General features: G+C 50.1%; 1 protein-coding gene and 1 long non-coding RNA gene across 2 annotated transcripts; one reads left to right on the top strand and one right to left on the bottom strand.

Annotated features, from left to right (window-relative positions):
• Positions 1-3,332: 3,332 nt before the first annotated feature.
• On the bottom strand, positions 3,333-7,232 carry LOC136331310 (uncharacterized). The gene is made up of 3 exons (XR_010730469.1): positions 7,075-7,232; positions 3,691-3,888; positions 3,333-3,588 (listed from the first exon to the last, which is right to left on the bottom strand). It is a non-coding gene; the product is annotated as an uncharacterized lncRNA (long non-coding RNA).
• A 167-nt stretch (positions 7,233-7,399) lies between these two features.
• MFSD2A (MFSD2 lysolipid transporter A, lysophospholipid) lies at positions 7,400-21,169 on the top strand. Its single transcript, XM_066269537.1, has 14 exons — positions 7,400-7,653; positions 9,070-9,201; positions 12,163-12,287; positions 15,869-16,001; positions 16,132-16,210; positions 16,562-16,719; positions 17,293-17,383; positions 17,493-17,614; positions 17,820-17,903; positions 18,409-18,492; positions 18,582-18,694; positions 19,094-19,237; positions 19,329-19,505; positions 20,707-21,169. The coding sequence occupies exons 1-14, from the start codon at positions 7,561-7,563 to the stop codon at positions 20,768-20,770; spliced, it is 1,599 nt and encodes a 532-aa protein (XP_066125634.1). The 5' UTR covers positions 7,400-7,560; the 3' UTR covers positions 20,771-21,169.
• Positions 21,170-21,723: the final 554 nt, after the last annotated feature.

The following is a 21,723-nucleotide window of genomic DNA, read 5'->3' as shown; positions in this document are numbered from 1 at the left end:
CCTTGAACTTGGGGAAATCCAGGATAAGAAGATTCAGGGACACTGGTTGGTTCTGGCAGGGAGGCACCAAGTGTCCCAAGTGTTGATGTAAGAAACATCCAAACCTGTAGAGAATTTTTATAAGAGTTTATTTGAGCCACATTGACGACATGTGCTGGGGAGCAAGATTTAAATGTTCTAAAGAATAAGTTTTGCAGCTTTTTTTATGCATTTGAAATTAAGGAGGGGATGTAAGAAAAATTGGAGAAAGCAAGGTAAAGATTGCATTACAGGATAGTCAGTAAGCTTATGTGCTTTCTTAAGGGTGGTTATGTCTTCCAGGGGTATTACTTCTGACACCTCAAAGATGTGTTCATCTAAATGCACAAAAATAATGGACAAGGCTTGCTTAAGGCAAAGATAAACTTTTTATTAAAAAGTTATATGCCTGGAACATGACTACCCACCATAACCTACCTAGTTAGGAACCTATGAGATTACTTTCCATAGAACCCTTTTTTTCATACACACGAGGAATCTCTGGAAATTTTTCTTTTTCTTTTTAATAGAGACATTTTCTTTCTTTTTTTTTTTTTTACAGAGACAGAGAGAGAGTCAGAGAGAGGGATAGATAGGGACAGACAGACAGGAATGGAGAGAGATAAGAAGCATCAATCATCAGTTTTTCATTTTGACACCTTAGTTGTTCATTGATTGCTTTCTCACATGTGCCTTGAGCATGGACCTTCAGCAAACCCAGTAACCCTTTGCTCAAGCCAGAGACCTTGGGTCCAAGCTGGTGAGCTTTGCTCAAACCAGATGAGCCTGCGCTCAAGTTGGCGACCTCGGGGTCTCGAACCTGGGTCCTCCACATCCCAGTCCAATGCTCTATCCACTGCACCACCGCCTGGTCAGGTGGAATCTCTGGAAATTTCATGCTCCTCTGCCCATTGACAACTGAGGTTCAGATCCATTGCCCAGCCCATTCCTGAAGGCTAGGACAGGGGACTTCTCTGTGGAGTGGTCTATAGCCTTGCAGGATCACAGATCAGCCTTGGGGCCTCTCCTGCTCCACAATTGCTCAACCAACAGCCAGGCAGGAGCTGGCAGCCTCAGGTGACTTCAAGGGCCCTTAGCTACTTCCTCCCCAAAGAATCTCTTTTGGGATACTCAAAAGTCCCTCCTTCCTATTTTCTGACCCCCCCCCCAAGATAAACAAAGGGGCTAATGGGAATAGGCTGAGGCATTCCCAACACAGCAGCTGTTCCAGTAAACTCTTGTTCCAGGGCCTTCCCAGGCTGTACTTCTTCAATCTAGCCATTCCCTCGCCTCAGGCCTAGAGCAGCACCACCAGGATGTAAGTTTACCAGGAGCTGCTTAGCTAGGTTTCACATGGGCTGGGTTCTTCCTCTCAAGAAGTCAAGGTGGTAGGTGTGCCAGTTAGGTACTGAAGACATTTTACCATTAGATAACACTTCAAGCTATGTGACAACATTGGCTTCTGGCAACAACTTTACTTAGCAACAGTCTCCTAGCACCAACACCCCAACAGCTCCATCTGCCTGTCCCACCCTGGCAGCATCTTGCTATATCAGAAATACCACCTTGAGTCCCTAACATAAAGCTAGCCCCTAGCCATTCACATCAGATTTTCTCCTCTCTGATTTACGTGGTCTTATTTGGTGAGGTTTTGCCCAGTGTACTAATAATGATAATAACAAATGATAATAGCCTGCCTGGTGGTGGCACAATGAATGGGGCATCGACCTGGGATGCTGGGGTCCCAGATGCAAAGCCCCAAGGTTGCTGGCTTGAGTGCAGGCTTATCTAGCTTGAGTGCAGGCTCACCAGCTTGAGCAAGGGGTCACTGGCTTGAGCGTGGTATCATCAACATGATCTTATGGCTTGAGCTCAAAGGTCGCTGGCTTGAGGCCCAAGGTCACTGGCTCAGCTGGAGCTCCCCCCCATATGGGGGGCAGTCAATGAACAACTGAAGTGCTGCAACTATGAATTGATTCTCCTCATCTCTCTTCCTTTCTGTCTGTCTGACTAAAAAATAATAATAAATGATTAAAATAAACACTTTTATGCGCTTGTTATATGCCAAGCACTGTTCTAAGCACCTCACTTAATCCTCATGACAACCTGATGAGATAGATACAATTATTATCTCCATTTAACAGATGGGAAAAGTGAGACTCAGAGAGATTCATTAATTTTCCCAAGAGTAAACTGTAATGGTAGAGATAGGCTATGAAGCCCGGTAATGTGTCTCCTGGGATCTTTGCACTTAACTTTGCTGCTTGGCTTCCCAAGAAGCTCAGGGGACCTGGTAACCTCCCCTAAAGGCCTTCAGGGGAGTGTGCTAGGGCATATGAAGAAACCCACAGGGGCCTGACCTGTGGTGGCTCAGTGGATAAAGTGTCGACCTGGAAATGCTGAGGTTGCCGGTTTGAAACCCTGGGCTCGCCTGGTCAAGGCACATATGGGAGTTGATGCTTCCAGCTCCTCCCCCCTTCTCTCTCTCTCTCTCTCTCTCTCTCTCTCTCTCTCTCTCCCTCTCTTTCTCCTCTCTAAAAATGAATAAATAAAATTAAAAAAAAAAAAGAAAGAAGAAACCCACAGGGCTGGGCATGGTGCCCTGTGAAGGCACAGACAGGTGGAGAGCACAAATGAACCTCTGAAGTTCATTTGCCCTAGGCCATGAGACTGAGAATGACCCAGAAAGGGTCAAGGATGGCTAGGAGGATGTTCCCACCACAAAGCAGGGAGCTGTTTGCTCCTCAGAGAGAAGCACTTGTCCTCACTGTTGTCCTAGATGGAATGTTTCTATAAAAAATGGGCCCAGGTCTCTACTCCAGACTCCTGAGGTTAATAGGGCTGGTAAGGTCACCCTCTGCCCACTGTGGATGAGAGCCTCAGCAAGGCCCCTTGGGTTCCAGGCCTGGTGGTGTGGGGGTCAGAGGATAGGAAGGAGAGTGGCCGAGAGGGCCAATGGAGACACATGATCAGGACTGTATATGCCTGCAGGACAACATCTCTAAGTGACAAGTCAACAATCAAACTTATTGTCAGAGAAAAATGCCTGACTCTGGGGTTTTAAAACTAGTCTCTGCTTCCACTCTCTTAATCTCACCTAAGGTTCATCATCTACAAAGTGGGAGTAACAAAAACTACCCTTCTTAGTGGTTTTGTGAGGAGCAAATGAGATGATGTAAGTGACAGGTGCTTGCCCGGCACTTGTCTAGCATACAGCAGATGCTCAATAATTGGGAGCTGTTGAATTAGTTTGTTTTTTGTTTTTTTATTTTTTATTCATTTTAGAAAGGAGAGAGAGAGGGAGAGAGAGAGAAGGAGGGAGGAGCAGGAAGCATCAACTCCCATATGTGCCTTGACCAGGCAAGCCCCGGGTTTCGAACCGGCGACCTCAGCATTTCCAGGTCGACGCTTTATCCACTGCACCACCACAGGTCAGGCTAGAGAGCTGTTGAATTAGTAGTGTCCTGGTTTGGTTAATGGTGAAGGAGTGTCTGTAGTGGTGTGTTATGGGGCTCTGTCCTGACCAACAGTATGTATAGTGGCGCTGAAGTCCCAAGGAGCAGCCTGGATCTAAATTTAGAGAGGGAGAGAAAACAGTGGGCAACAGAACCAGCATTCAAAACAATTTCACTGAAAATACAGTACAATATATAGATTTAGCATCGTACCTACCTGAAACCTATATAGCCAACTTTGCTCCAGTGGAACCTTGGCTGTGGGAGGGAAAGGGAGAGATAGAGAGGAAGAAGAGGGGAAGGGTGGAGAAGCACATGGGTGCTTCTCCTGTGTGCCTTGGCCAGGAATTGAACCTGGGACTTCCACATGCCGGGCTGACACTCTACTGCTGAGCCAACCGGCCAGGGCTGAAACCTATATATAAATAATTTTATTAAACAGTGGCACTCCAATAAGTACAATACACATTTAAAAAAAAAAAATGGAGCCCTGGCTGGTTGGCTCAGCGGTAGAGCGTCGGCCTGGCGTGCGGGGGACCCAGGTTCGATTCCCGGCCAGGGCACATAGGAGAAGCGTCCATTTGCTTCTCCACCCCCACCCCTTCCTTCCTCTCTGTCTCTCTCTTCCCCTCCCGCAGCCAAGGCTCCATTGGAGCAGAGATGGCCCGGGCGCTGGGGATGGCTCCTTGGCCTCAGCCCCAGGCGCTAGAGTGGCTCTGGACGCGGCAGAGCGACGCCCCGGAGGGGCAGAGCATCGCCCCCTGGTGGGCAGAGCATTGCCCCTGGTGGGCGTGCCGGGTGGATCCTGGTCGGGCGCATGCGGGAGTCTGTCTGACTGTCTCTCCCCGTTTCCAGCTTCAGAAAAATACAAAAAAAAAACATTTAAAAAAAAATGGAGTTTTTCAGGCCCTGGCCGGTTGGTTCAGTGGTAGAGCGTCGGCCTGGCATGCAGAAGTCCCGGGTTCGATTCCCGGCCAGGGCACACAGGAGAAGCGCCCATCTGCTTCTCCACCCCTCCCCCTCTCCTTCCTCTCTGTCTCTCTCTTCCCCTCCCGCAGCTGAGGCTCCATTGGAGCAAAGATGGCCCGGGCACTGGAGATGGCTCCTTGGCCTCTGCCCCAGGCGCTAGAGTGGCTCTGGTTGCAACAGAGCGAGGCCCCGGAGGGGCAGAGCATTGCCCCCTGGTGGGCAGAGCGTCGCCCCTGGTGGGCTTGCCAGGTGGATCCTGGTCGGGCTCATGCGGGAGTCTGTCTGTCTCTCCCTGTTTCCAGCTTCAGAAAAATACAAAAAAAAAAAAAAAAAAAAATGGAGTTTTGCATAAAACAAAACAAAACCCAAAACAATTTCAAGAGACTGGAATAAGCAAAATGATACTGTCTTTCTGTAGCTCCAAGACATTACACAAAGCAGAGGCAGGGGGAGAGACCTGACTTGACCCCAGCTCCAGTGAAAAGGATCTGAATGATTTAGTTGACCACAACCTGATGGGAACTAATCATGGGAGAGAAAGGTTCTGAAGCCCAGCAGCCTTAGGCTATGTTAACAATGTGTCGAGTCCAGACTGGGGGAAATAATAGGCTTATTGTGTTGGCTTGGTCAGGCCATATCTGGAATCTTGCATTGCTACACTGACAGACTGGAACTGGGCCAGGAGGGGGACCAGCCCAGCCTCAGCTCCCAGGCACTTGTGCTAAGCATTTCCCATGCATTTTCTTGTTTCATACCAAAATAATCCTACCAGGTAGTCACTCTTAATATCCCTACCTTAAACACAGGGCGGTTAACCACACAGCTAGTAAATAGAGGAGCCTGGGGTTTTCCGAATGGGCCCCTCTTTCCCTCTTGTACTTGTACCTGAGGAAGACTGAGCATGCATCATTGACCACATGTTTATCAAGTTCCTACTGTGATTCAGTTAACAGTGGGGATATGGCAGCAGCGAAAAAGATGTAGTTTCTACCTTGCTAAAACTCATTGTCTGACAAGGGATCTAAATCACTTGTGTTATGGTATGATGTGATAAAAGGAGTGAAGATTTTAGGACTGGAAGGTATCATAGAGTCTACTTCAGCTGACTCAAGCCCACAATGGGGAAAAGAGAGAACAGTGTCACAGAGCTCAGAAGGGGCTGTGGGGGCCAGTCTGCCCTTTTCACAGTATTCAACTGCTTCACTTTGACCCTCTTCTGTTCAGCAGTGGCCAACAGCTGAATGCTAAGATGGGATCTACTAGAACACATAAGGAAGCTTGCTGTGGCCATTCTGGGAAAGCCAGACCTCTTACCTTCTCTAGAAGATTTCAAGGGGGAAAAAGGAGCCTGATGCTGAGCAACTACAGGAACTGGAGTGAATGGCCTTTGAGGATATATGCTCACCAGCCCTTTCACTAATTAGTGCAAGTGGTCTGTCTCCACCAGCCTCTTAAGCATCTGTCTGTGGTGACTTTGGCACAATGGACAAAGGAGTGGCAGAAAGGACTGTTTTCTGGCATCTATGTCTGGTCTCTGTTCTAAACTAATGTCCTCCCATCTTCTTTCTTTCTTCTTCTTTTTTTTTTTTTTTTGTATTTTTCTGAAGCTGGAAACAGGGAGAGTCAGTCAGACAGACTCCCGCATGCGCCCCGACCGGGATCCACCCGGCACGCCCACCAGGGGCAACGCTCTGCCCACCAGGGGGCAATGCTCTGCCCCTCCAGGGCGTCGCTCTTTTGCGACCAGAGCCACTCTAGCGCCTGGGGCAGAGGCCAAGGAGCCATCCCCAGCACCCGGGCCATCTTTGCTCCAATGGAGCCTCGGCTGCGGGAGGGGAAGAGGAGAGACAGAGAGGAAGGAGAGGGGGAGGGGTGGAGAAGCAGATGGGTGCTTCTCCTGTGTGCCCTGGCCGGGAATTGAACCCGGGCCTTCTGCACGCCAGGCCGACGCTCTACCGCTGAGCCAACCGGCAGGGCCTCCCATCTTCTTTCAAGGACCAGATTACTCAGTACTCTTTTTTTCAGACTTTTTGTTTGTTTGTTTGTTTGTTTCAACCCAGAGTGCCATTGTAACTTCATATCTCCCAGAGCTTCTTGCTGAGTAGACACATTCTGTCTTCTGCTAAGTTTTGCTGAGAGGGACAGGGCAGAGCTGTTAAAAGGGAAAGCTTTGGGCTGAGACAAAACCTTCAAGGCCTGTTCTGCCACATCTGTGAGTCTTCCTTTCTTCAGCTGTAAAATGGAGATAATAATAGTACTACCCTCATTTGGTGGTTGTGAGGGCTGAATGAGATCATGTTGACTGTGGAGGAAGCTTTCCATAAAAGGCTGTTGTTATCATGTGTAAGAGTAGCGGCTGTGGCCCATTCTCCACAACTTCGGAGCTTTCTGTCTGCTGGGGCAGCGATTCCACTGAGTTGCCTCAGCTTTCTCCCCTATGACTAAGGGCCCCAAAAAAGCAAATGGCAGGAAGAGGAAATGAAATGGTCGGTTTTGGAGAATAAAAGAGGGGCAAGGGTAAGAAAATGCCCACACTATATCCTCCAGGTTTGGAGGATAGGGAGACTCAAGTGATTCCAGATTTTAAAGGGGTTCTGAAAAATAAAATAAAAAAAGGCTTCCAAGTCCTTACCTTTCCTAGGCTTGGGGGTCAGAAGTCATGGGCTGTAGGCTGGACTCAGGGAAAACTCACTGTCTGAGACCACCGGAAGGTCACGTTCAGCCTCGGGCCTCTGTTTCCTGGTGAGTGAGTATCAAATGGGACGCGGGTCTTTACCCGGCTTGCGAGATCCCGGCTTCGAAAACGTGGCTCAAAAGGTTGGTTGGGCAGGCGGGGGTGGGGGAGCCAACGGAAGAGCGGATTGGCTGGAGGCGGGGCAGCCGGGCTCCGGGATTGGCCGAATCTAAGAGGGCGTGACCCAACTTTAAGAGGTGTGCGGGGGAGTACATTATAGTGTGAGCCTGGACTGCCTGCCTGCTGGGTTTACTAGAGCGCTGCGACTGAGGCTGTGGCGGCGGTGGCAGCGGTTGTGGTTACTACCCGAGCTGGGACGGAGCGAAGGCCGGCAGAGCAGAAGCATCCCGGAGTCCCGATACGAGGCGGCGTGGCCCGCGGGTCATGGCCAAAGGAGAAGGCTCCGAGAGCGTCTCCGCAGCTGGGCTGCTGCCTACAAGCATCCTCCAAGCTGGTGAACGCCCGGCCCAGGTGAAGGTGAGAATCCAGCACCCGAGCTGGACGGCAGCGGGTAGGAGGCGGCGGTGCAGGCCGATTGGGGAGTCTAAGGATAACCTTGGTTCTGGAACATCTTGAGCTATCCGGGCCTAGGCGGGACCAGAGGCTGGAGAGAGCCCGGAGATGCCCTGAGGACTGGGGGTGATGGAGTGGTTTTGTAGACGCCGGTGCTCCCTTTTCTCCACTCTCCCTCCGCATCTCTGCGGAGCGCCGGGTCGGTAGCTCCACATGGTACTTGGCTGGCTCTACCTAGCTGTTTTTCATTCTTATGTGACTCGCGGCTTAGAAGCCAGAAAACACTCTAGAAGCCAGAGAGACCCCAGAAATCTAGGAAAGGCCCCTTGGTTCCCCATCTCTCACCCCTGTTCCCCACCCCCGCATGACTACGCTCGCGCCTCAACTCTGAAGGCCGCTCAAGTTCATTCATAAGAACAAGGAGTCGGCTCTTAAAGGCGCCGCATTCATTCTTCAGGCGTTGTGTGAGTGCGGATGTAGGGCTCACGCTGTGCTTTGTGCGTCTTGATCTTCAGCACCATCCCCAGCTCTCCGGACTTAATGAAGTACGGAATGAACTCAGGTGGCCCCAGGGAAGGATCCTGGGCAATATAGATCTGCCTGGGAGGTGATTGGCTTTCTTTTCATTTTATTAACTGATCCTTGGATGGAGCCCTGGAGAACAATTAAGCTGCTGCCATGCATGAGTAATCTCTACTTTTCCCTGGGCAACCTTAACCTCCCTGGCGCCCCACCCAGAGAGACTCTGGCTTTTCCTCACCTCTCCAAGGTCCCCTAGGAACTGAGGAAGGGTAGGACAGCTCCTGGGTTTGCCTGAGGCTCTGGCTGCCCACAGGGGCCAGGGATGCTCTGGGACAGATGGAAGGAACAGCTGTGCCTGCAGCCAACTGCGCTGGGCCGCTACAGTTCTCTAGAACCCTCACCGAGTAGGCAGGTGGGTCCTGGCCCCTGGACCAGGGCAGGACCTAGGGTTAGGCTTAGGCAGCTCTTGGCAGCAGGAGGATTTTCAGGTTATGGCAGTTGGTGCTGGGTGGAGACAGGTCCTCCTGCTGGAGCATGTCCCCTTCCAGCCTGGAAAAGGAGCATGGCTGAGGTCTTAGGTTTTTTTTTTTTTTTTTTAGGGATAGTGGGCTGATAAGAATCTGGGGGTGGGGTGGGTAAAGTAGAGTGGCTTAGGGGAAATTTCCTCAGTATGAATTCACTTTCCCCAGGTTCCTAAGAATAGAGAATCCCTTTGTTTTATTGTATGTGCTATCAAGCTGGGTAGGAATAGAGCAAGGCAGACTTGTTCCTCTTGGCAGAATTGGTCCTGCCTCTGGAACCTTCTAGGATGGAGGCAAGGATCTTAGGTCTCTTATTATCTTTTTCTCTCCTTTCCAGAAGGAACCAAAGAAAAAACAACAGTTGTCCATCTGTAACAAGCTTTGCTATGCAGTTGGGGGGGCCCCCTACCAGGTGACAGGCTGTGCCCTGGGATTCTTCCTGCAGATCTACCTGTTGGATGTGGCTCAGGTGAGTGGACTGAACCTGCCAGGGCTCCTGCAGCATCTTGAAGTTTTCTCCTTCTGTGAAATGGGATTGGGAATCCCTACTTTGCTGCCTGTCAGAGTCACAGTGGATGAGAAATAGAAGGCTTTGTAAAGTATCCAGAAGGCGAGTCTATCTTCCCCAGGAGTGTTAGCTGGCAAGGTCAGACAACTCCTCCTTGTCTGGCAAGAGCAACAGAGCCTGGAGGGGTAGGCAGTGGTGTGAGGGAGAATGGAGCCCGCTGGTGACGCTGTTCTTAGAAGAGACTGGCACACCATGTCCCCAGCTGGACAGCAAGCAGTCAGCTGGCTTGGCTCTGGGGTAGGTGGATATTGCCAGGCATGTGGATGAGGTCCATCTCATTTTTACCTGAAGAGCAGAGGCATGTCTGTGGGGGGGCTCAATGCTGGGGTGAGTTAGGGTGCTGCAGTACATAGGGTCTTTGACTGGGAGGGGTACTTAGGGTGAAGCAGGATTCTTCTGTGCTTTGAGAAGCCTTGGCCAGAAGCCTGGCATCCTGAGAATTCACCTAGTCTGGAGGGGAGAGTGGGAAGCTGAACAACCACGGCTCTCAGAGCTACCACACTGGCCATCTTTTCTATGCAGTATCTGACTCTGCAAGCAGGGTATCTTAGTTGTATCCATTTACAAGTCAGGAACACTGAGCCCCAGAAGGGCCAAATAACATCGTTCTGCAGCTAGTTTTCAAGCAACTTCCATGGGTTGGGTGCTAAGTGGAACCTGCAGCAAAAGTGTTATACTGTATTGTAGTAAGTGTCAAAGTTGGAAAAGTCAGATTAGGGAGATTGCCATGTGGGAGATGCTACCAGTTTCCCAGCCTCCTGGAGCAATAACAACAGTAGGGCCTTGATGGATGAGGAAGAGTCCAGAAAAGCTGTCTGTTCAGGTATAGAAGGTTTGTGTGAAAAGAATAGCTTAAATGGGTGGTGACAGGCCACTTTTTTTTCTTTTGAGAGTAAGTTTATTATAGTTGGGAATAGTGAAACAAGGAAGGGCCTGGAATAGAAAAAGCAACAGGAGAGAGAGAGCCTAGGCGGGGCTGCCTTTGCTCTCTAGAAACCTTATGGGAAAGAAAGGCGTCTACACTGGGAAGTCAGAGAAAAGGGGCCTTGGGGACAGGTTCAGGGGGTTAGCCTGGGGCAAGCTGCCTCTGCCCATTGCTTCCTTGGTTGCAAGTCTCCTGGGGACCCTTAGAATTTAGGAGATGCACACCTGTGGGGAAGGAGAGGGGGAAAGGAAAGGTGCAGGCATGCTCCTAGGAGAAAGAATGCCTTTAAAAGAAAAAAATCAGATTCCTGGTGGGTAGCTGAGTAGCTAAGTTGGTTAGAACATTATCCCAGTACACCAAGACTGCAGGTTCGATCCTGGGTCAGAGCACATACAGGAATCAACCAATGAGCCCTGGCCGGTTGGCTCAGTGGTAGAGCGTCGGCCTAGCGTGCGGAGGACCCGGGTTCGATTCCCGGCCAGGGCACACAGGAGAAGCGCCCATTTGCTTCTCCACCCCTCCGCCGCGCTTTCCTCTCTGTCTCTCTCTTCCCCTCCCGCAGCCAAGGCTCCACTGGAGCAAAGATGGCCCGGGCGCTGGGGATGGCTCTGTGGCCTCTGCCTCAGGCGCTAGAGTGGCTCTGGTCGCAACATGGCGATGCCCAGGATGGGCAGAGCATCGCCCCCTGGTGGGCAGAGCGTCGCCCCATGGTGGGCGTGCCAGGTGGATCCCAGTTGGGCGCATGTGGGAGTCTGTCTGACTGTCTCTCCCTGTTTCCAGCTTCAGAAAAAAAAAAAAAAAAAAAAAAAGAATCAACCAATGAATGCATAAATAAGTGGAACAACAAATTGATGTTTCTCTTTCCCCCCTCCCCCTCTCTACAATCAATAATAATAATAATAATAAACCATCCCTGGCACCCCATCTTTGCCATCTTCTTAAATTGGGATTCTTTGGGAATATAGCCTAGGAATCTAAGCTTAAATTTTTTTTTAATTGATTGATTTTTAGAGAGAAGAAGGGAGATTGAGAGAGAAAGAGAAACATCAATTTGTTGTTTCACTTATTTAATGCACATATTGGTTGGTTTTTGTATGTACCTTGATAGTATTGAACCTGCAACCTTGGTATATTGGGATGACACTACTCAACTGAGCTACTGATCTAGGATGACCAGGCTACTTTTTTTTTTTAAGAGAAAGAGACAGACAGACAGAAAGAAGGGGAAAGAGATGAGAAGCATCATAGTTGCGGCCCCTTAGTTGTTCATTGATAACTTTCTCATACATGCTGTGACCCAGGGGCTTCGGCCAAGCCAGTGACCCCTTGCTCAAGCCAATGACCATGAGGTCATATCTATGATCCAGTTCTCCAGCCAGCAACCTCGGGGTTTTGAACCTGGGTCCTCAGCGTCCTAAGCCAACATTCTATCCACTTTGCCACTGCCTAGTCAGGCCCAGGCCACTTTTTAAAAGCATCTATAGGTTCCTTTTTCCACATCTAAGATAAAGTTTGAACTGTAAAATAGGGATCATAACTCCCATTATACAGATGGGGAAATTGAGGCAAACTGTGGTCAACCAGCAAATGCTAACTCTGGTGTCAGGTGCTTGGGGGCTCATGGCTGTAAAATGGAGACAAGGAAATGATTCTGGATTCATTCTAATTGATGGGAGTGTTTTCAAGGGCAGTGAGGGGGAGGCCAGAAGGAGACAGATCTGGGAAAGTTTCCAAGGAGGGACACAGTGCTACTGCTCAGAGAATTGTTATTGTCATTATTTACAAGGCAAGTGAAGATGCTTAAGGTGTGGGTAGAAGCAGCACAGGCTGCCAGGGACCTGGCTGAGTTGGGGAAGGAGCCCTGCTCTTGCCAACCAGCGAGGGTTGAGGTAGGTACAAGGCTAAAGAGGTCATCTTTTACCTGTTCCCCATTCCAGGTGGACCCATTCTCTGCCTCCATCATCTTATTTGTGGGCCGAGCTTGGGATGCCTTCACAGACCCCCTGGTAGGCTTCTGCATTAGCAAATCCTCCTGGACCCGTCTGGGCCGCCTCATGCCTTGGTGAGTAGAAAAAGTCTCCTTTAAGGTGGCAGAAGGCAGGGCTTCTGGCATGTTACCATTCTTCATTTTTCCATGTGCTTTGTCACATACTGAGGGCAAAGAGAAGGAATGACGCAAAAAGCCATGTTGAAATTCTAGCTGAGGTAAGCTACCCCAGGCATGAGCCCTAGGATGCCCTGCCAGTTCATTCCAGGATGGTCAAATTGTTAGATTGAGCAACTTTCCCCCACCCGAATCCTATTGCTTTCCAAGATCCATTCCTTTCAACGAAGCTGGAATTCTAACTTTTCCCACTCAGTCACTTTCCCTAGTGGGAGAGGTAGTACTGCCTAGTAGTGGAGAGGTTACCTGGTGCCAGCCTGCTTCATTTTGAATACCAGCTTTACCACTTACTTAAAGCTGTGCAATCTTGGACAAGTCACTTAACATCTGAGTCTCAAGTTTCTTCATCTATAAATAGGGATAATATGCCTGTCTCTTAGGGTTGTGGTAAGAATTAAATGAGTGTATATGTGCTTTTTTAAAATATGTAAAGTACTTAGAACAGTGCCTGGCACATATTAAGTAATATACACTTTGGCACTCCTTCAGAATGGCTCCTAGTGGAACAAGACTGAAAGGCAATACCAAGCATGGGATATCAGACCCATAACCCCTGACCCCTTGGTACAAAACCTACAGTACTCAGCTGTCTAGCAAGGTAGGGAGTGGTGGTGTTAACAGATCAGATAGCAAAGGGAGACACATAGGACAGGCTGAAAGGCTGGAGCTTTGGTCCCCTTCAGGACATCCTGCTTGGTGGTGGTGGGGGGGGACATTTCCTTTCATCTCTAGCCCATCCATGCTCAAGTGGGCGCCTTCCTGCCCAAGGGGCGCCCATACCTGGTCTCCGGCCTTCAGCCTTCAAAGCTCTTCCCACAGCCCGCCTCTCCCCACAATTTCCTTTCCCACGAGCCCCCCTCTCACTGCAGTCCTGCCAGCCTCTGGCTAAAGCCCTTTGATCCAGACCTCAGAACCAGGGGGCAGGCAGCCTGCCTTACCTGGGTAGGCTGCTCAGAGCTACTTACTGGCTAGAGCCACAGCTAGGCCCTGTGCCCGCCTTCCTGGCAGCTGGTGGGAGGCGGGGCTCTGCTGCCACATCTCCTCATGAGGCCCAGCCAATGAGAGGCAGCCACTCTGGCCAGCCCAATGCCCAGTGCGGCAGCAGACAGGGTTACTCCCAGTCACATTCAGTTCTTCCTCAGCTGCTCAGCTGCCTACGAGAGGATGGAGTGTTTGCTCAATGCTGACGCCCTTGTTCTCTGAGGAGACACGTGGATTTGAGAGGCTGAAGGCGGGCAGGGCGGGAGAACAGGGGAGGCAGGTGTGGCAGCCTGCTTGGTGAAGTTGATGAGGCCCTGCAGGCTGGTTTCTGATTTAGTACATGTCCTCACCCGTCTGGGTGGTAACTCTTGAGTAGTACCACTGTGGGCTGAAGGGCAGCCTTGTAGGGTATGTGACCTCCTCCCAGTCCATTCCACAGTTAGCACCTGGGCCCTTCTTCAGGTCTAAGACCAGACCCCTTCTGTCAGTATGAGAAGAGGCTGGGCCTTTCTGGGTTGGTGAGCCCTGTGACCCACTATCCTCCCAGGCTTTAGACCAGATCACCCTCAGCTACCATTTAAACCTCCCTTTCAGACCAGGAAGACTTTGACAGATAGTTTCCCTGGAGTTCTCAAGCCACCCTCTGAGAGGCAGGGTATCAGCAGGGTCGCATGGGAAGGCTGAGATGCAGGAGGGGTGAACGTGGGGTCTGACTCCCAGCCCAGGGCTCTCCATAGCTCCCTGGCTGTGGGCCTGGACTCACCCCCGCCCCCCAGCTTTTCTTGTGTGATGATATCAGTAAATACTTACTGTTTTACATTTTATTTTTTAAAAAAGTAATTTTAGAGAGGAGAGAGAGAAACATTAATTTGTTGTTCTACCTATTTATGCATTCATTGGTTGATTCTTGTATGTACCCTCACTGGAAATCGAACCTGCAACCTTGGCATATCAGGACAACACTAACCAACTGAGCGAACTGGGCAGGGCTCCCAAACACTGTTTTACATTTTAATACCAACTTATTTAAGTCTCAAAACTATTTGAGCCTGACCAGGCGGTGGCACAGTGGATAGAGCATCGGACTATGATGCCAAGGACCCAGGTTGGAGACCCCAAGGTCACCAGCTTGAGCACGGGCTCATCTGATTTGAGCAAAAGCTCACCAGCTTGAGCCCAAGGTCGCTGGCTCAAGCAAGGGTTACTCGGTTTGCTGAAGGCCCGCAGTCAAGGCACATATGAGAAAGCAATCAATGAACAACTAAGGTGTCGCAATGCACAACGAAAAACTAATGATTGATGCTTCTCACCTCTCTGTTCCTGTCTATCTGTCTCTGTCTATCCCTCCCTCTCTCTCTCTCTGTCTCTGTAAAAACAAATAAACAAACAAACAAAAAAACTATTTGAACCCTAGGGAAGAAATAGAACCACAGTCTTTACACTGACCTGTAAAGCCCTACGTGACCTGGTGTCCCATTTCCTCTCCAACCTCATCTCCTATTTGCATCTCCACGCTCACCCCACTCCCTCCTGAGGATGTTTGCACTAACTCTTTCCCTTGCCCTGCACACTCTTGCCTAGACATCTGCAAGGCTAACTTCCTCCTCTCATTCAAGTCTTGGCTCAGATGTCACTTTTCAGAGAAGGCTATTCTGTCTACTCGGTTGTGAATTGCATCCTCAGACTCCTAATTTCCATTTAGCTTGTTTATTTCTTTAACCATAGTAATTAATCACCTTGTGTTTATATGACTTTTTTTTGTGGTAAAATATATATAACAAAATTAACCATTTTGCTTAAGTTTGTAATTCAGTGGCATTAAGTACGTATATTCTTATTGTTCTGTTAATTATTACCACCATCCATCTCCAGAACTTTTTTAGCTTTCCAAACAGAAACTATAATATTAATCAGTAACTCCCTAGTCCTCCATTTCCCCAGCCCATGGAAACCACCATACTACTTTCCCCCCCCCCCCCACTGATTGGAGAGAGAGGCATCAACTCGTTCCACTTAATTTTTTCATTTAGTTATGCACTCATTTGTTGCTTTTTGTATGTGCCCTGAGTAGCGATTGAACCCACAACATTGGTGAGCCAGGATGACGCTCTATCCACTGAACCACCTGGCCAGAGCTACTTTTTCTTTTTTAATTGATTTTAGAGAGAGAGGAAACATTGATCTGTTGTTCCCCTTGTCCACTAATTAATGAACTCATCAGTTGACTTCTGCATGTACCTTGACCAGGGATCTAACCCACAACCTTGGTGTATCAGGATGATACTTCAAGCAACTGAGCTGCCCGGCTAGGGCACTGTTCTGATTTTTTGTCTCTATGAATTTGGCTTCTCTAGTTACATCATATAAATAGGATCATAACTTAGCGTAATGTCTTCAAGGTTCATCTGTGTTGTAGCATGTGTCAGAATTTCATTCCTTTTTAAGGCTAGATAATACATATAATATATATGTACAATACATATCCTCCCCTCCCTCAGGATCATCTTCTCCACGCCGCTGGCCATCATTGCCTACTTCCTCATCTGGTTTGTGCCTGACTTCCCAGAGAGCCATGCTTATTTATTTTTATGGTACCTGCTTTTCTACTGCCTCTTTCAGACTCTGGTCACGGTGAGTGTGGGCACCTCCCATGGGTATCAGGGCAGGGGTGAGGGTATCCCTGGGGCCCCCAGGGTTGGTGCCTGAAGCCACATATGTCTGCCCATCGTCTGACTGGCTAAGGGCCTATCTTCCTTGCCAGTGTTTCCATGTTCCCTACTCAGCGCTCACCATGTTCATCAGCACAGAACAGAGTGAACGGGATTCAGCCACTGCCTACCGTAAGTCCTTCCCTGGCCCACCAATCCACCCACCAGCAATCCTGGGTCCCCCGCTCCTTGACCCTCCTGCCATATTTTTTCCCTTGCTAGGAGTGGGTATAAAATGATCTTTAAAATAACTCAATTCCCTTATGGCTCTGGTGAGACCAGAGATGCAGGGACTAGCCAGAGATCACACAGAACAACGTCATGAGTTTAGGCCAAGGTGCTATCTGCCCTGCTACCCTAAAGCCACACTACTTGGAGCTGTTACCATCATCTGGGGCTAGAACTGGGCTTCTATTCAGCTGACCTTTCTCCCTGGGGATACGCCATGGGTCTCCTCCAATGGGCCTTCTTTTCACTGCTTAGGGATGACTGTGGAGGTATTGGGCACAGTGCTGGGCACAGCGATCCAAGGGCAAATCGTAGGCCAAGCAGACACGCCTTGTCTTCAGGACCCCAGTGGTTCGGCAGTGGCCTCGGAAGGTGCCAATCGCACATACAGTACTACCTCACTCAGAAAAACGGTGAGGCCCCTGTCCGTGTTTGCTAAATGTTGGGCATTGGATATACAAACTGTTACTATGACTACTTTGTAGGTAAAGAAACTGAAAGACGCGGGGGGGGGGGGGGCACCAAGAAAACTAGATAGAAGGTGACGGAGGACAATCTGACTTTGGGTGATGGGTATGCAACATAATTGAATGACAAGATAACCTGGACATATTTTATTTGAATATATGTACCCTGATTTATTGATGTCACCCCATTAAAATTAATACAAATTTATTTATAAAAAAAAAAAGAGACTAAATAATTTGCCCAGGGTAATAGAGCTAGTGAGTTGCAGAAACTAGATTTGGGGGGATTTGAACTGTGGATTCTCAGCTGCTGTAGGTGGGCCTCTTAACGTTTTGTTCTGCTGGATTTTGCCTATCCTTGGGAAATAGCAGGAGGCCTAGGATGATTCTCCCATTTCACAGATGGAGACAGTGAGGGCCCGGAGTAGAAGGCACTCATTCAAGGTCATTGAGTAGAAATGTTGAATTGGGATGAGACCAGACTGACTGTCTCTCTGTTACCTTTATCTCTATTTATAGCAAAATGCATACCTGCTGGCAGCAGGGGTCATTGCCTCCATCTATGTCATCTGTGCTGTCATCCTGGTCCTAGGTGTGAGAGAGCAGAGAGGTGAGAAGCCCCGTGGGAGGGTTGGGTGCAGGTCTCAGCACAGGATGCTTAGGTCGCAGGCTTTGGGAAAGGCCTCTGCTCCTTCTTTACTGTCCCCTCTGGTCCCCAGAACCCTATGAGACTCAGCAGGCTGAGCCACTATCCTTCTTTCGGGGCCTCCGGCTGGTCATGAGTCATGGTCCGTATGTCAAGCTTATTGCCGGCTTCCTCTTCACCTCCCTGGCTTTCATGGTGAGTGGGAGCCTGGTGTGTCCACCCTGGGGAGGGGATTGGGGGGGGGGCAAGGGACTCAGGATATAACAAGCCTGAGAAACAGGTGGAGTTGGGGGTTGGGTAAGCAGCAATCCTTGGAGCATAGGCAATGTCTTGGGGAGGCTCAGTCGCAATATAACTTATTTCCTGGGTTTCCTCCCCTCTCTCTTGCCCTGTCTCCCAGCTGGTGGAGGGGAACTTCGCCTTGTTTTGCACCTACACCTTGGGCTTCCGCAATGAATTCCAGAACCTCCTCCTGGCCATTATGGTATGTGTGGGGCCCTGAGGGTGGGTAGGCAGCCTGGGCTGAAGTGGCATAGACCGTGAGATAGATCTTTGGAGAGTCAGAGGTTATTTCCCAGACTGACCCAAGGTCATGAAGGGATGAGGGAGGGTTCTCAAAATAATTTCGTTGGATCTGACCTACAATTGCTTAGGTAGGACTGTGAAAATATTTGGGTGCATGTATCAAATCATTACATTGCACCCAATTATATCTCAGTAACACTGGACAGGGGAGGTAAAAAGTTTAGAGTGAAATGTTCAAGTAGAGAAGATAGCAAGTTGTTTATGCTCAGAGAAGGCAGAAGATGAGATTGGAACCTACTCTCGGCTCCCCTTGGGAGCCATTAGAAGTGTCTGTCAACTTCCTTACTGCCCAGGTGATGTCCTGTGGCTGCTCACAGGCAGGGCTGGGAGCACCGTTTTGGTCTTGATTGCTGGAGGGGTTCCATGGCTCTAACCCACTTCCCTCACCCCTTTTCCATCTATAGCTCTCGGCCACATTCACCATTCCCTTCTGGCAGTGGTTTCTAACCCGCTTTGGCAAGAAGACGGCTGTCTACGTTGGGATCTCAGTGAGTGGGACTGACAGGGTAGTGCCTGGGTTTTGGATTGCTGGCGGGAGTCTCCCAGATGACTCATCTTCCTGCGCTCCCTTCCCTAGTCAGCAGTGCCATTTCTCATCCTGGTAGCCGTCATGGAGAGCAACCTGATTGTCACATATGTGGTAGCTGTGGCAGCCGGCATCAGTGTAGCAGCTGCATTCTTACTACCCTGGTGAGTATACAGGCCCACCTGGATGTTTCCCAGTCCCTCACCCCTCACTTCTGAAGCTCCTTTGGGAGAAATCTGAGGGTCCAGGTTGGGGGTGTGGGGCAGGTCTTCCTGCACCATTATACAAGTTGTGAACTGTGCCAGAACATCTAATCAGGGTGGGAAATTGGGGCTTAAGTGTGGTCTGCATGCTACTTGCCCAGCGGAGCACCTAGAGTGGGACTACTTCACTGTGGAGAAACTGGCCTTCTTAAGCATGTGAAGTTGCCATCTCCTCACTGAGCTGTGTCCATGGGGCTGTAGACTCTCAGAGGGCCGCCTCTTCTCATTGACACAGATGGGCTAGTAGGGATCTGGGGTTGCTAGGTAGGTGGGTCCTCATGGCTGCCACCACTCTGCCAGGTCCATGCTGCCCGATGTCATTGACAACTTCCACTTGAAGCACCCCCACTCCCACGGAACCGAGCCCATCTTCTTCTCCTTCTACGTCTTCTTCACCAAGTTTGCCTCCGGAATCTCACTGGGCATCTCTACCCTCAGTCTTGAGTGAGTGGGTTGGGGGCCTGGGGCAATGCTAGACAGGTTCAGACCCCTGGGGCCCCATTCTCACTGCTCGCCTTCCCATTGGGGCCCACAGCTTTGCTGGGTACCGGACCCGTGGCTGCTCCCAGCCGGCACGTGTCAGGTTTACATTGAAGATGCTGGTGACGATGGCTCCCATAGTCCTCATCCTGCTAGGCCTACTGCTCTTCAAGCTGTACCCCATTGACGAGGAGAGGCGGCGACAGAACAAGAAGGCCCTGCAGGCTCTGAGGTGAGAGCAGGAGGGCACAGGGAGGTGCAAGAGGGGCATCATCCAGTCCGAGTCCTCAGCTCGTGCCTTCTGTGCCCATGTCCAGACTTCTTCCCGCACACCTTCCCTTGACAGCTCCTCCTCCACCCTTCCTTCTGCCAATTTATGATAGTGGCAGCTGATTTTTCTTGAACACATAGTTGTGTGTTAAGTGGTTTTATATTTATTTGTTCAAGAAATGCTTATTGAGGCCCTGGCCGGTTGACTCAGTGGTAGAGCGTCGGCCTGGCGTGCAGAACTCCTGGGTTCGATTCCCAGCCAGGGCACACAGGAGGGGCGCCCATCTGCTTCTCCACCCTTCCCCCTCTCCTTCCTCTCTCTCTCTCTTCCCCTCCCGCAGCCGAGGCTCCATTGGAGCAAAGATGGCCCAGGCGCTGGGTATGGCTCCTTGGCCTCTGCCTCAGGTGCTAGAGTGACTCTGGTTGCAGCGGAGCGACGCCCCGGAGGGGCAGAACATTGCCCCCTGGTGGGCAGAGCGTGCCGGGTGGATCCTGGTCGGGCGCATGCGGGAGTCTGTCTGACTGTCTCTCCCCATTTCCAGCTTAAAAAAAAAACAAAAAACAACAACAACAACAAAAAAGAAATGCTTATTGGATGCCTACTATGTGGCAGCCACTGCTCCAGTGACTGAAACAAACAAAATCCCTGCCCTGAACGAGTTTGTTTTAGAGAATGTGCATTCTTCATCATCTGTAGTCTTCCAACAAACCTAGGTGTCAAATCCTAGGCTTCCCATTCTGTAGGTGAAGAAACTGAGGCTTACCCAGGAAGAGTGACCAGCCCAACTGATAGAGAGGGTAGAGCCAGGTTTGAGGCCTGGTGTTCTGACTCCATGCCCTGCACTCTTGATGGTGCTTCTGGCATGCAGGACCTCAGGTGTGGCCTGAGCCCTCCCTGCCGTTCAGGAGACCAGGGGGAAAGGGGCAGGGAGTCATGCCAGCCTATCCGCTGGTCTAGGCCAGAGCACTGTCTTTGGGTCTGTAATGTTTCTTGGGTAGCAAGAACAGTGAACAGCCCTCTTCTGGGCTGAAGAGGCTTCTTTTAGCCTTGCCCGACAGCTGGCTAAAACTGCAGGGCCAAGATTATGGGAGGAACGAATCAGGAAGGGGACAGGAGAGGGGTAAGAATGGTTCTACTAACCCATCTCTTCTGGTTATTGCAGGGAAGAGGCCAGCAGCTCGGGCTGCTCTGACACAGACTCTACAGAACTAGCCAGCATCCTCTAGGACCTACTGTGTTGCCTGAAGTCACCAAGCACAAGGCCTGAGTCACCAGGCCACACCAGGAATCTGGGCCTTTCTGCCTGCTCACGCACCAGCTGGCCTCCAGGTGCCAGGAAGAAACCCAAAGACTTGAGAGTATGAGGCCCAGGACACCTACTATGCTCACCATGGGGCAGGTTATTCCTATAGCCGCCTGCCTCCCCTCTCCCTGCCCCTGGGGCCGAGCCCTGGGGCTACTACTGTGAATATGTCGAGGACTGATTGGGCTTAGCCCAGGACACTAATGTAGAGAAACATTTTATACGGAGACTAATTAATAACTTAATGACTGTGTACATAGCAATGTGTGTGTATGTATATGTATGAGCTATTAATGTTATTAATTTTCATAAAAGCTGGAAAACCGAGCTGCCTTTTTCTGTCTTTGTCCTTCATCACCCACTGAGAGCCCTTCTGTGCCAGAACTCAGATCGTGAGAGGGAGCACTGAGCCAAAGGGGCCCTGGGTCGGGAGAATGAGTCTGGAGGTATGATAACAGGTTAGTATTTACTAAACATTTATCTATATCAGGCCCAGTGTGGAGGCTTTACATTCATTCACTTTGTTGGGGTCCTCACTTAATCCTGGAAACCAACTTGCTAAATCAGAATTTGTCCCCATTTTAAATGTGAGGAAACTGAGCTCCAGTGTTGAGAGGGACTTGGCTAAGATAATGTAGCCAAGAGGACCTAACTGTAATTCCATCTCAGGTCTGTGAGACTCGGTATGTTCGCCACCAATCTCCCTCCCCTGTGTTTGATGACAACTGATCTACTGTCAGATGGTTGCTCTGCCCAGAACCACATGCTGTGTTTTGCACCCTGTGTGTGCCTGAGCATGTTGGGCCTGGCTGTGCTGGGGCAGATTCCATGTGACTGGGGTCCTGTGAGGCCCTAGAGACCTGTAATTCTTTCTCC

The sequence above is a fragment of the Saccopteryx bilineata genome, chromosome 3, assembly GCF_036850765.1.
Source record: "Saccopteryx bilineata isolate mSacBil1 chromosome 3, mSacBil1_pri_phased_curated, whole genome shotgun sequence".
In the NCBI taxonomy this organism is placed as follows: domain Eukaryota; kingdom Metazoa; phylum Chordata; class Mammalia; order Chiroptera; family Emballonuridae; genus Saccopteryx; species Saccopteryx bilineata.
The sequence above is the reverse complement of the archived record's forward strand: the minus strand, read 5'-3'. Positions and strand labels throughout refer to the sequence as shown.